Raw genomic sequence first — 13,324 nt, 5'->3', positions numbered from 1 at the left:
GTAAATCCAGCCATCCAATCCAGACAGCCAGATCCATTGGAAACAAATGACTTTCCAATGAGCTCACAGCGTCGTTAAACCGCGTTGGAGTGGTGCTCCTGTGGACCAGCACTGTCAGCCCTCCTACCATTGATGAATAAAGTGATGGAATGTCTCAAATTAAGAAATGAAAGGGTTTAAAATGTCTTTAATTGGTTGGGTGACAATCAAAACAGCAGTTGTACAGTGAATCAAACACACATCAACATACAATAAACCAAATATACAGCTGTCCTTTCAATGAAAAAAATGGTGCAATAGGCCTACTATAGTCAGATCTTATTGCTGTGATTCATTTGTCATATTTACACATTTCTCTCCCACATCATCATTATATTGTTACAATTCATTCAGTGATTAATATATTTTCCTATATGTATCCCTCTCACCTTTGCAATCCCGAAAGCATTACATCCTGAAGTAAATATGTATTTAGGTATAAGAACTGAATGAGTGACACCACTGGACACCCCAAAATAGAACTAAGATGATCTGAACTCCATACTCACACGTTAGCTTGCAACTAAACAAAACAGCAAGAACAAAAGGTGATCTACATAAGACTTTCATTCAATAAGCTCACAATGAAGCATAAAACCAAACTGTAACAAAGGAGAGTAATGTAACTAGGGTATAAAATAGGCTATAGAACCAAGGCTAAAATAACAGTCCCATAGAAAAGCATTTTTGTGTGATTTATAATATTGCATTTATCTATTTATCTGCCTAATACAGATGGGATTATATTTTTGGCATTATTTGGGTATTTGAGAGACAAATGTTAATTGTCATATAAATAGTGTCGAATATTAGGCAACCTGTCATTAAAAAGGTTTGAATGCTTACCCGAGACCTTCATTTTAGCTTGGCACACAAACATACCCAATTGCAATGACGTTTAAGGACAGTTGGCTAAAAATACATTTTCCTAAAGAATATTTCTGATGGCACATACTAATAAATGTGTTAGACTCTATTAAAGCATTGTTTGAGTTCACTGGATCCTCGCAGCGAGTTGAGAAGTGAAAGGTCGTGTCCAGGTGTTCATGGCAACGGGGACTCGTACATATCCTCTCCTGGCTCCTCTTCGAACTTTACCTTGCCGTCAGAGGCATCCAGCTGCAACAGGACACACAGTCTCATTAGAGAAACACACACAGTTTAGTTGAGTCGCACTGATTTAGGAGAGGCCAAATTTATTCTAAACCTCCTGAAATCATTTGAAATATAGCATTTCCAATAGAAATGAAACTGAACCCAATATGTAGAAAATGAATAGCGACACTGACATTCTATTGATCAACAGCTGAATGGGTATTTTGAAAATGTTCTCTGCAGATTCCATTAGGTCCATACTGTTCTCATGTGTATGTGATTTAGCTAAATCTTCTGACCACTCATCGGCATGACAACATAAGGTACTGACCTGGGACCAGGCTCCTAACCCAAAACATATGCACGTGTTGTGATTGTAGTTAACCACAGTAAAACATTTGTGTGCCACTTACACATTTCATTTCCTTGTCAGTGAAGAGTGTTCCAGTGATGGCCATGCGCAGGGGGATGGTGAGGATGAGGACAAAGGGCAGAGCCAGGGAGAAGGCACTCATCTTCACCATCCAGAGAGCTCCCAAACACACCATCTGGATCAGAGTGAACAAGTGCATCTTCATAGTAGTTACCTGCATTAAGGAGATGAGAGAAGGAGGGTTAAGACAGGGGCAACACATTGGATATATACTTATGTTTACCAGGGGCATAACTTTCACTGGGGACGGGTACATTCTGAAATAGCATTTTTGTCCCCCCAAGTTTTATCATTGGAATGTGATACAAAACAAGGCAATGGTGTGCTTTAGGACCACAAGGACGCCTCCGAGCGGTCGGGTAGGCTGTTTGGAGCGTTTATCCGATTGTATAAAAATTAAATACAAAATTATGTCACTTCTAAAACCAAAGTTGCGCTCCTGATATTTACTATGGTGTAAAACTTGTAAGTGCAAAGGAAATGTATGATTTTTCAGATAATGACGCTGTGATTGCCACAGTGTGTTATTGTGTAGGAATTGTCTGGTATGTTTCGTAAATTAAATAATGATATAAAACGATGAAACAGAAAGGAGGACAATTGAGGGGTGGAGAGAGGCAGCATACCCTTTGTGCGTAGGCGTCAGCAGGATAGTATTTCCTGGGTACAATAAGCAGAAGCATTCGGTCCCACATCTGGATCCCACTGAGTGAGGTTATACCCATGTAGAGGAAGATTCCAAACAGAGCCGTCATGGGAATCATCTTCAGGATAGGCTCCAAGAGAATAGACACACCTGGGAATAGCAGGAACAACAAACATTTCTCAGACATTTTTAGGAACTCAAGACTGACTGTGCTGAACTTTTCTTTAGACACCCAGTGTTCTGTCTGTTCGTCGGGATCGACTGCATCAGCTAAATCTCAGTAGCCTATATGGTAGCACTTACCGACCATGGCGGCCACAAGCATGCCGCTGATCCTTTGCTCCAGCACCTTCTCGATCTCAGGCTTGGGTCCCTTGCTCATGACAGTGAGGGCGTTGGCATGGGTGACAGAACGCACGGTGGCGGCACTCAGCCAGGGCACCCCAAACAGGGAGGCGATGCCACCCATGGTGACCAGGATGAGCAGGTCCAGATGGAAACCAGAGCCCTTCACCATCTTCCTCTCTGGTTTGCTCACAATCAGCCTAGAAAGGTCAGAGGTCAAACAATGAGAGGAGGCTTGGTGGTTGTGGAGGGACTATGGACATGAAGATTTGATTTTACTAACGTGGTGATCTGGGACTCGAGGAAGATGAGGATGAAGACCAGCAGGGCTGGCACGCAACACGCCCCCATCATCCAGGCAGGGAAAGGCTTCTTCTCTCCCAGGGGGTTGATGAACCAGCCTCTGGCATTGGGGTTGGACACCATAAGACCCTTGGGCACCACAAGTTTCTGCCAGGTGACACACAAAATACATATGCTGTATTTAATCTATTACTAGACATCCCTTTTTACATGAAACAGTTTAAGGAGTAATATGTTATACACTGAGATCACCTTTTAGTCAAGGCAACACAAACCTATAAATCACTAACCTGAGTGTAGGCATCCTCAATGGTGATATCCACAGCGATCATGAAGAAAATGGCAATGGGAACACCAAAATCTCCAATCATCCGACGAATCTGGTGATAGGAAAAACATGTGTAGTGAAGGCTATCACACACAGAACACAGAGGGGGCTCTCCAGCGCTAAAATACCCTATCCTGATTCATCTCTCTTCAATACTGTCCAGCAGTAACATACTGTGTAAGCACCAGGTTGTTAAAAGTTCGCTTTGCTCACAGACATACGGTAGTCATCACTGTTGAAAACAGCTGTAGCTCTTACCGGTCCAGGGAGGAAGTGGCCATTTTTGAACTGACGGAGGAAGTATGCGATGAAGAAACACCCGAACATAAGACACATGGAAAGCAGGGCGGTGTTGGGGTAGGCCCTCTCATGTATGACCTCGTGCACTGTCTTGTTGCCATCATCATGATACTCTATGTGCTCCTTGACCACCGGGTGGAAAGGGTTGTCCAGGCTGTCGTTCAAGTGCTCATAATTCAGAACCAGAGGGTGAGCTTTGAAGATCTGAACAACGAGAAGAAAAGTAGGTATGTAGATGAATTAGCAGCGGAGGACAGGAGGGGTGTGAAGGAAAGGAGAAAGACAGGTTTTATTTTTGTATTTACAGTTGAGGTATAAAAAAGTGCTTAGGATGGTGGATGGATGTAAATGTTGGGATGGATGTGAGGAGATGAGGTGGAGTGATGTGTGGTACCTTGCCGAGCTTGCTGAAGGTCTCGTAGATGAAGATGAGGGAGATGAGGATGGAGAAGATCTCCTGCGTGAAGCGGGAGATGAATTTGACCAGGAAGCTGCCCTCCACAGCCACGATAACCACCACGATGATCACCAGCCACAGGCCTACCCAGATACGGCCCACAATGTACTCAATCTCCTGGGACTTGCAGAACTAGACAATGGGATTTATAAAAATAAGTTGTTAATGTTAATGATGTACTTGCATTGTAACTTTGAAATTCATAGTTATCATAATAGCCAAAGCAAATCATGTCTAATATGATTGACATCCCGAGGACATGAAGCAGTGATGGCTCAGCATACTGTCATCAGGGGTCAGAGCTAGGGCTCACTGAGCTGTTATGTGAAAGTGCTATGATACATACCGCAAAGAAGGCCTCCTCAAACACCAGCAGTGGTCCAGAGAAGCCAATGACCAGTGTAGGCTGGGCTGCGATGAAGGCGAAGATGATGCCCTGGACGCAGGTGGAGATCATCAGCTCAGACACGCCCATCATGTGCTCCGTCTTATCAGCTGGAGGCAGAGGTCAGGGGGATGAAGGTCATGATTATAACCGCTGTTATGTAGGCCTACCCACAAATCCCATATAGAGTCAGCAGTGCTCCTGTCCTCTTTGATACTAGGTGGGTCCCTCCTTCAGACATGAACTCACCCAGCAGGCCTCCGAAGGTGATGGCAGGGGACAGGGCAGCGAAGTAGATGAAGATGACAGCAGCCAGGACCTGGGGGTCGAGGGCGTCTGTGAAGTCACTGATGTAATGGCGGTACCGCCGCTTCATGTCCTTTATCATCCCGCCGAAGGGAATGCCTGTCCGGGCCAGCGGGTCTTCTCTTGGCTCCTCATCGGCCTCATCAGCTGGATACAAAAACAAAACAAATAATGACTCAAAATGAGCACAGACAGAGCAAGTGTTTTGGATGGGTTTAGACTAGAATCTCCAGAATCTCTGCACGTCAATTTTATTTGGAAAATCATATTAGAAGGAAATGTAGGCCAAACGTAAACAATCCCTAATTTGGAAATTGAATTAACAAGTTATATATAGATTTAGATTAGTTGTAACTACAGGGTTAGTCTGTGTAACTACAGGGTTAGTCCGTGTGACTGACCTTTGGCCCCGCCATCAAATATGATTCGGGTGTCAGAGGGGCGGAGTCTGTCCTTCAGCATTTTCTTCTGGAAGTCAATGATTGGCTGGAGCATGCCCTCGTCCTGGATCTCAGTGGGCGGGATGACGATGCTGCAGTCCATAAAATCAGCGATGGCATTGGTCAATTCCTTGTTAGTCTGGGCTAGGTAAGCCTCCAGACTAAAGACCTGTAGGACCGGAGACATGGGGAGAGCATGGTTAGCTATTGTAAAACACTGAAAAGATTCATCTAGATACTATGAAGCATCTCCTCATTCTTCCCCTCCCCCTTTGCGCTCCTTGGCCTTAATAAGTCCCATCCCTCTTTCCACTCCTATTTTCTCACCCAATCAGCCATAAGGGCAGCCATGGCACGGCCACTCTCATGGTAATCCACTCCTCCCTGGCTGGGGCCCACCAGCACAAAGACGAAGCGCAGCGGCACAGGGGCCTCCAGGGCCCCCTCTATCACCACAGACTCCCCCAGCCTGACGAAGGCCACGGCAGGCTTCTCCAGGGAGTCCATCACCCCTGGAACAAACACACACACATAGAGTTTAGATTACAGTTGAATAGACAAATCAGGCAGAGTATCCAGTTGGTCTCCCGAGTGGCGCAGCGGTTTAAGGCACAGCATCTCAGTACTAGAGGCGTCACTACAGACACCCTGATTCGATTTCAGGCGGTATCACAACAGGCCGTGATTAAGAGTCCCATAGGGTGGCGCATAATTGGCCCAGCGTCGTCCGGGTTTGGCCGGTGTAGGCCGCCATTGTAAATAAGAATTTGTTCTTAACTGACTTGCCTAGTTAAATAAAATAAATGTAAAAAGTTGGTGGTGAGTTGTATTTCACTTTTCACACACGACTTACCTGAGAGGACAATGGAGGCTTCCACACTATCAGTTGTATCTCTCTGAAAAGCGAAGGGAGGAAGGTCAGTTAGTGAGATATCGGGAGAGAAAGATAGATTTATCAAAGAAAGAGGAAGAGAGGTTGAATGAAGTCATGAAGTGCTGGAATGATATTTAGATTTAGCGGTGGGATTTAGATCCTAAGCCTAGTGTTACCTGCTTGGTGACAGAGAAGGTCTGCATCTCGATGTCTCCTCCCAGGGGTTGAGCTACAGCTCCCTCAGACTGACTGCGTCTCTGCAGTAGAGCCCTCAGCAGGCCATCTCTATCAGTGGCACGGATCTCACCCTTGCTCCGCAATTCATCCACCACCTTCTCAGCCACAGCAGACAGACTGCTGGCTTGCAGGTCCAGAATGATCGCACCTGAACACACAGACAAAGTTTTGGGATAGGTCAAACATGGCCTGTTGCTGCCTGCCATCTATTTTTGGAAATACGGTTTCATGTGGTGGCTCTGAGAAAATATTAAATTGCTAATAACCTCATGAAATTATCCAGATTACGTTAAGAAATTATTTTAGATTGAGTGATAAACACAGTGAATTTGTTCCAGATAGTCACCTGTGCTCATGATCTTGCGAAGCTGGATCAGACTCTTGAAGGTGAGGTAGGAGACGTGGGAGGGGCCCCACTTGCCCGTTGCTTGGTTCAAATTCTCCTCATAGCCCACCCAGCGGCCAGTCTCCTGCCAGCTGTTGCCCATGAGCTCATTCAGCTCTACATAGGCCTGAGACACACACACACAACATCATGCTCAGGTTCAAAATGGCAACTTCCTTGTCAATATACTAGGTACCCGTTTATTTTAAGCTATACCCCAAATGGGGCTTACCTGAGCATCCCCTCTGGTGTTGGCGTTGGTGTTCAGGTTCAGATAGGCTGAAATACAGAGAGGTAGTGTTCAGTCCTAGCACTTCATTGGAGGTGTACTTGTGAGGGTGAGACATACAGAGGGGAGTAGAGAGAATGTGTTGATGGGCGTTTAGTGCTCACCCTCTGGGTCGGTGTGAACGACGATGCTCTGGATGGCCTGGTTGCTGTCCTCTTCCTGCCTGCTCTGCTCCAGATCATAGTTGCCACTGTGGCCCGGTGGGGTCCTGGGGAGGGAGGGGTAGGGGGGCGAACCCGGTTAGTGAGGGGGGGGGGCACGAGACGCAGGTGTGCTGCTCCTCAACACCTGTCCATGTCTCACCAGATCTTACAGACAACAGGCCAGGTTGTGCTCCTTTCTTTCATGAAGTACCTGCAGCTCCTGGTGTTTGGTGTTCTGGCCAAAAGGGGCAGCAAAAGCCTGTATGACGTCTGTATATTCTGGAGGCTCAGAATCATTCGCTGGTTGTGTTACCAGAGATTGGTGACTTCAGTGAGAGACTTGGGCAAGCTCTGCAATATCAGTCCTGCCTTCTCAGATAAGGACGTCATGCTGGCTTAGACCAGTGGGGGGTGGTATTGTATAATCATTTACAGTAGGCCTACTTCTGATCACTCTCACTGACAATCTAGACAACCACTTGAAGTAGCTGCATTCACAAAACCTTGTTTTCGACTCTTTCACCCATTCATTTAATTCCTTCTAATATTGTTCAGGTTGGACTTCTTGTATGAGGAAATGCTAATTAGACTTAATTAGACCTAATTATAACTTTTAAGAGGGGAGAGCACTCACGGTCTGATCGGAGATGGGAAAGCAGAGTCACTCTCCTCCTCATAGGACATGACATCCTGGATGGAATCAGAGAGAGAGGGGGGGGGGGGGTCAAAGTAAAATATGTAAATAAAATGTTACAAATACTTTGAATTGACAATTCATATTTCCCCATCCCATTATTGCAATAACAATGTGTTTTATCCACCTCTCCAAAAGACAGGTCGTTCTCCATTGGAGTGTGTCAGTGCTTGCTTCGTCTGTCCTTAAACTTTCAGCAACGTTTGTGCATACCCTGTAATGTGAATGCACATTGACATAAATTAATAAACACAAACACACTAGAATTAGACACATGAAATACAGACATGCATTTGACCTTTATTTTACCATTGAAATGAACAATCTCTTACAAGAGAGACCTGGCCAAAAAAGCAAAACACTACAGTTTAAAAAGATAAATGTACACATTGAGCAACAACATGGTTTAGGGAAGTGTCGTGCAACTAAGGGTCAAAACACAGACAGCCCCTCACTTCATTTTATATCATAGTGTTGACCCTTGCTTTAAACACATTTAAATGTAGGAGCTATTGTAATTTCCAGGACTTCTTGAAGCTTGTTCCAAATGGAAGGGGCAGAGAACCCTCCCCGGATTTTGTGTTAAATGCTCTACAACAAAGCTTTCTTAGTGTCCAACAAGCTTTCTCTACCCTTAACTTTGTTCTGAACACCTCCAAAACAAAGGTAATGTGGTTTGGTAAGAAGAATGCCCCTCTTCCCAAGGGTGTGATTACTACCTCTGAGGGTTTAGATCTTGAGGTAGTCACCTCATACAAGTACTTGGGAGTATGGCTAGACAATATACTGTCCTTCTTTCAGCACATATCAAAGCTGCAGGCTAAAGTTAAATCTAGACTTGGTTTCCTCTATCGTAATCGCTCCTCTTTCACCCCAGCTGCCATACTAACCCTGATTCAGATGACCATCCTACCCATTCTAGATTACAGAGACATAATTTATAGATTGTCAGGCCAGGGTGCTCTCGAGAGGCTAGATGTTCTTTACCATTCGGCTATCAGATTTTCCACCAATGCTCCTTATAGGACACATCACTGCACTCTATACTCCTCTGTAAACTGGTCATCTCTGTATACCCGTCGCAAGACCCACTGGTTGATGCTTATTTATAAAACCCTCTTAGGCCTCACTCCCCCCTATCTGAGATATTTACTGCAGCCCTCATCCTCCACATACAACACCCGTTCTGCCAGTCACATTCTGTTAAAGGTCCCCAAAGCACACACATCCCTAGGTCGCTCCTCTTTTCAATTCGCTGCAACTAGCAACTGGAACGAGCTGCAACAAACACTCAAACTGGACAGTTTTATCTCAATCTCTTCATTCAAAGACTCAATCATGGACACTCTTACTGACAGTTGTGGCTGCTTTATATGGTGTATTGTTGTCGCTACCTTCTTGACCTTTGTGCTGTTGTCTGTGCCTAATAATGTTTCTACCACGTTTTTGTGCTGCTACCATGTTGTGTTGCTACCATGTTGTTGTCATGTTATGTTGCTACCATGCCGTGTTGTCATGTTTTGCTGCCTTCTTATGTTGTTGTCTTAGGTCTCTCATGTTGTGATGTGTGTTTTGTCCTATATTTATATTGTATTTTTAATTTATTTTTTATTATCCCAGGCCCCTTCCCCGAAGGAGGCTATTTGCCTTTTGGTAGGCCGTCATTGTAAATAAGAATTTGTTCTTAACTGACTTGCCTAGTTAAATAAAGGTTAAATAAAACAAATATTTAAAAAACAATGAACCTTTTTCCCCCAGGTCTGTACAGGCCTAAGGCACAGTCAACAATGCACATGTGAGCGCAGGCGATAGTTGTCATTTTTCTGCTGGACAATGTAGGTACACAGATGAAAAGGAAGCTGTCTCAGTATGGCCTTATAAATATAAACATACCAATGATGTAGTCTCCGAAGAGCTAAGGAATGCCAGCCCGCTCTCATATAGAGGGGGGATATTAGGGGATTCCCTCTAATGTCACAATCAATGTTTCAGCAGTGATATCGAATAAGACCTTGCTCTAGTCTAGACCTCTCAGCTCTACCTTGACTATTTTGGAGGAGGGGGAAGGGGAGGGGTTTATGGCATTGAAGAATAATTCTGGGAATACCTGAGACTCAACTGCCCCTGCATCAGTTATATAACTGGGGTAATCTGGGTTAAACTCCAACTGTGGTAATCTGGGGTAAACTCTGACTGGGGTAATCTGGGGTAAACTCTAATTGGGGTAAACTCTAATGGTGGTAATCTGGGGTAAACTCTGACTGGGTTAATATGGGGTAACCTCTAATTGGGTTAATGTGGGGTAAACTCTGACTGGGTTAATCTGGGGTAAATTCTAACTGGGATAATCTGGGGTAAACTCTGACTTGGTTAATCTGGGGTAAACTCTGACTGGGTTAATCTGGGGTAACCTCTAATTGGGTTAATCTGGGGTAAACTCTAATTGGGGTAAACTGGGGTAAACTCTGACTGGGTTAATCTGGGGTAAATTCTAACTGGGCTAATCTGGGGTATACTTTATCTGGGATAATCTGGTGTCAACTCTAAATGGACTGTTTTTGTCGTATTTTCATGGGCTACTCATACACACAGTGAACCCAAATTGGTCACAATGTGTCACAAGCCCAACCAACAGGGCATATGAACCTCTACACACTTATGACACATTTTGAGGCCCATTTAATCAAGATAGCACATGTCACAGCCCCTGTCACAGCCCCACCAGCGCATGTCACAGCCCCTATGAGCTGTGCTCCTAACCATGAGTCAGCCGTTGAGACAGTGTGGCCCTTCCAGTGGTTTGAGTAGGAGACTCATAGAGTTTTATCTCTGGGTTACGCCTTCCCCAGGCCAGACAGACACCCTAGTGCTCTAGTCATCCATTACAGTAACTTACAATATTACAACTCATACTGTAACAACTATTTGTACAGTAACTTGTAATTTAACAGATCTACTCTACTCCAGAAACAGTAAAGATTAAAAGAAAAGGCTGGTGGTAACACGTGGTACAATGACAGGCAATACAAATTGTATTGTACAGTGAGAAGTAGAATATTTTAATGTGTATTAACTTAAAATTGTGTCTTCATTTATCTGGTTACACAATGAATATGTAGTGCTCCAAATACACATTAAACAATGCTGATTAGAAATACTATGCAAATGTGTTTAACATTGAAACAACAGAGGCTGATGGACAGATAAGAAGACACTGTTCACTACCGCCATCGTCTCTCAAACCTTGTGACCCTGAGCTTTTTAAACCTCCGTCGACCACTAAATGAAGGTGAGCGGGAAAACTTAAAAAAGTCAACATTCTTCACATATACCATCACTAATTAAACTTATGAAGAGAAGTGTGATGTTAGCTGTTATTTGAAACATCACGGGCCACAACCAAACACTACAGACCTTAAATTGTACTATACAACTCCTACATAATGCTGGTTAGATTTTACAGTCATTTTTGTACCAATTTCAAACAAGAAATAAAGCACCTGGATCATTGTACGGTTAGTTAGCAACAGACTAATCGAGAGACTTGGGTTGTAGAAAGACAAACTCCAACTTGCAGCTATGTCATTCCAAAAATGTATTCTCACTGATAGGCATATATGATACAATTTTAGTATAAACCTCAGATACATGGAAAGTTAGATAAAGTTGTCTGTCGCATGTTTCATTCAAATCCCCACCTTTTCTCATCTGTACTCCACTCAATACCACTGACCCCAAAGCCCCCTCAATGACAGACCCCAGTAAAGGACCCCCGGCCTGGGAGGCCACACCCTTACCTGCACCAAGGTGATCCAGCCTAGTCTGTGGCAGTAGAAATAGGTTGATCGCCACGATGCTAACGTAAACGTACCCAATGATAGAGTGATCTGGGGCGGATGGAGAGGCAGAGAGAGAGAGAGAGAGAAAATGGAGGGAACACCCATTTGAAAGTACGCCGGGGCAAGAAACGCTGTACTACGTTCAGCACCAAAGGGGATAGAGAGATAAGGCCTGTGTGACAGACAAACAGCCCTATCGATGTGGCCCACCTTGGGCCAGGGATATCCCAACCCTCCTCTCTCCCCTCCGCCCTCTCTGTTTGGAATGCTGCCAAGTCAGGACACAGGGTGCCAGAGAGACCAAACCTGTATGGACCAACAGGACCAGCTTCACCCTGCACGGAGGGGAAAGGGGGTATGGAAGGGGGGCACTCTATCAGAACGTGAGCATCTTGACTTCTGACGTCATCTTGTTAACATACTAGGGATTCCCTTCTATGAAGGGAGGGATTCCCCCTCATGATGACCTCGAGTGGGTTTTCTTATTAAATTATTATTACATTTTTCCATTAAGAGCTGCCAAACTTATAAGCAGGCCTCGGTCACACTTTATTTGGATAGTCCGGATTTTCCATCAGTAGATGGTCTACAGATGGTCATACTATCAACAATCTGTTAGGGTTAGGTTAAGAATAAGGGTCAGAGTAAGGTTAGGGTTAGAGTTAAGTTTAGGGTTAGAATAACGGTTAAGGTTAGGGTTAGAGCTATGGTTAGTAGATAGTTAGTTGAAATGTTACTGATAGTCTGTAGATAGTCGGTATAGCATCTACAAATGGACTATCCAAATAAAGTGTTACCAGGCCCCCACTGACACATGTCATACTGTATGACCTACTGTAACTCCCCCATCACCCCGTGGCTTAACGTTCACACCATCAGGTCGACCTTGATCCATTTAGGGTCTTGATTGGGTCTTGTTTCTCAAACACTAGAAACTGATGACAGCAACATACGAGGAAACAAGTAAATATATCTTGTGTATCCAAATATAGAGAGTGCCTGATGGTGGGGGTCTGTGGGTGACCTGTACCGTACCTCTATGAGACAGGAGAGGGACATCCATCCTGGCTTTTAATGAGATGAACAGAGATTGAAATATTTAGCTATATTTCCATTTGCTCTGATTCTACAAAACACACAACATTCTGTATCTGTATTTGTATCTAAATACCTGTATGAACAATCTCTCCAGCTTTGCATGAGGAACTTTGTGCACCTCCTGTAAGGGAAATAACAAAATGTTTATACTACTGTAAATGCCGGCCCTTGTAATTGAAAAACCGTATAGCCTGGTAAAAAAAAAATAATAATATTAACTGTCTCAATGCTCGTTGGAACTTTCTTTTATTTTGGGAGGTAACTTTGAGGAAATCAATAACATCCCCTGTTACCACTCAACAAATGTTGTTACTTTAAACGCAAATGTTATTGATGCACCACCACCATTCTTGCCAGTAGTCAATTAATGCTGAATCAATCTGTGAAAAGCATGAATTGGACATTAGAAATATGACAGTGTGTTCATCCATGCTCATGACAGAGGGGTTACTAGATAAGCAGTGGACCACACCCATGTGTTTACTTTAGAGCAGGGGTACTCAACTCTTACCCTATGAGAGCCGGAGCCTGATGGTTTTCTGTTCTACCTGATAATTAATTGCACCCACCTGGTGTCCCAGGTCTTAATCGGTCCCTTATTAGAGGGGAACAATGAAAAAATGGAGTGGAACTGTCTTCAAGGCTTCAAGTTGAATTTTAGGGCTCTCACTGCACTTGGGCTTTTGCA

General features: G+C 44.2%; 1 protein-coding gene across 1 annotated transcript; it reads right to left on the bottom strand.

Moving 5' to 3' along the window:
• Nucleotides 1–167: 167 nt before the first annotated feature.
• Nucleotides 168–11,678, bottom strand: LOC139365043 (band 3 anion exchange protein). The gene is made up of 20 exons (XM_071102378.1): nucleotides 11,497–11,678; nucleotides 7,827–7,913; nucleotides 7,640–7,695; nucleotides 6,967–7,070; nucleotides 6,806–6,852; nucleotides 6,535–6,700; nucleotides 6,128–6,336; nucleotides 5,931–5,973; nucleotides 5,405–5,589; nucleotides 5,039–5,246; nucleotides 4,581–4,784; nucleotides 4,293–4,441; nucleotides 3,884–4,078; nucleotides 3,448–3,693; nucleotides 3,152–3,241; nucleotides 2,842–3,008; nucleotides 2,517–2,758; nucleotides 2,194–2,363; nucleotides 1,548–1,721; nucleotides 168–1,158 (listed from the first exon to the last, which is right to left on the bottom strand). Exons 2-20 carry the CDS (start codon nucleotides 7,851–7,853, stop codon nucleotides 1,084–1,086), a joined length of 2,757 nt encoding a protein of 918 aa, XP_070958479.1. The 5' UTR covers nucleotides 7,854–7,913; nucleotides 11,497–11,678; the 3' UTR covers nucleotides 168–1,083.
• Nucleotides 11,679–13,324: the final 1,646 nt, after the last annotated feature.

Source organism: Oncorhynchus clarkii, chromosome 13, assembly GCF_045791955.1.
Source record: "Oncorhynchus clarkii lewisi isolate Uvic-CL-2024 chromosome 13, UVic_Ocla_1.0, whole genome shotgun sequence".
Classification (NCBI taxonomy): domain Eukaryota; kingdom Metazoa; phylum Chordata; class Actinopteri; order Salmoniformes; family Salmonidae; genus Oncorhynchus; species Oncorhynchus clarkii.
This window is presented reverse-complemented; position numbering and strand designations above follow the sequence as displayed.

Bases quoted from the DNA above. Each gene is read 5' to 3' on its own strand.
- LOC139365043 (XM_071102378.1), bottom strand. From the start codon at position 7,853: ATGGAGAACGACCTGTCTTTTGGAGAG. The intron at 4,785-5,038 runs GTCAGTCACACG...TTTTGTATCCAG, and splicing joins ATTTGATGGCGGGGCCAAAG to CTGATGAGGCCGATGAGGAG. The intron at 4,079-4,292 runs GTATGTATCATA...CCCATTGTCTAG, and splicing joins TTGAGGAGGCCTTCTTTGCG to TTCTGCAAGTCCCAGGAGAT.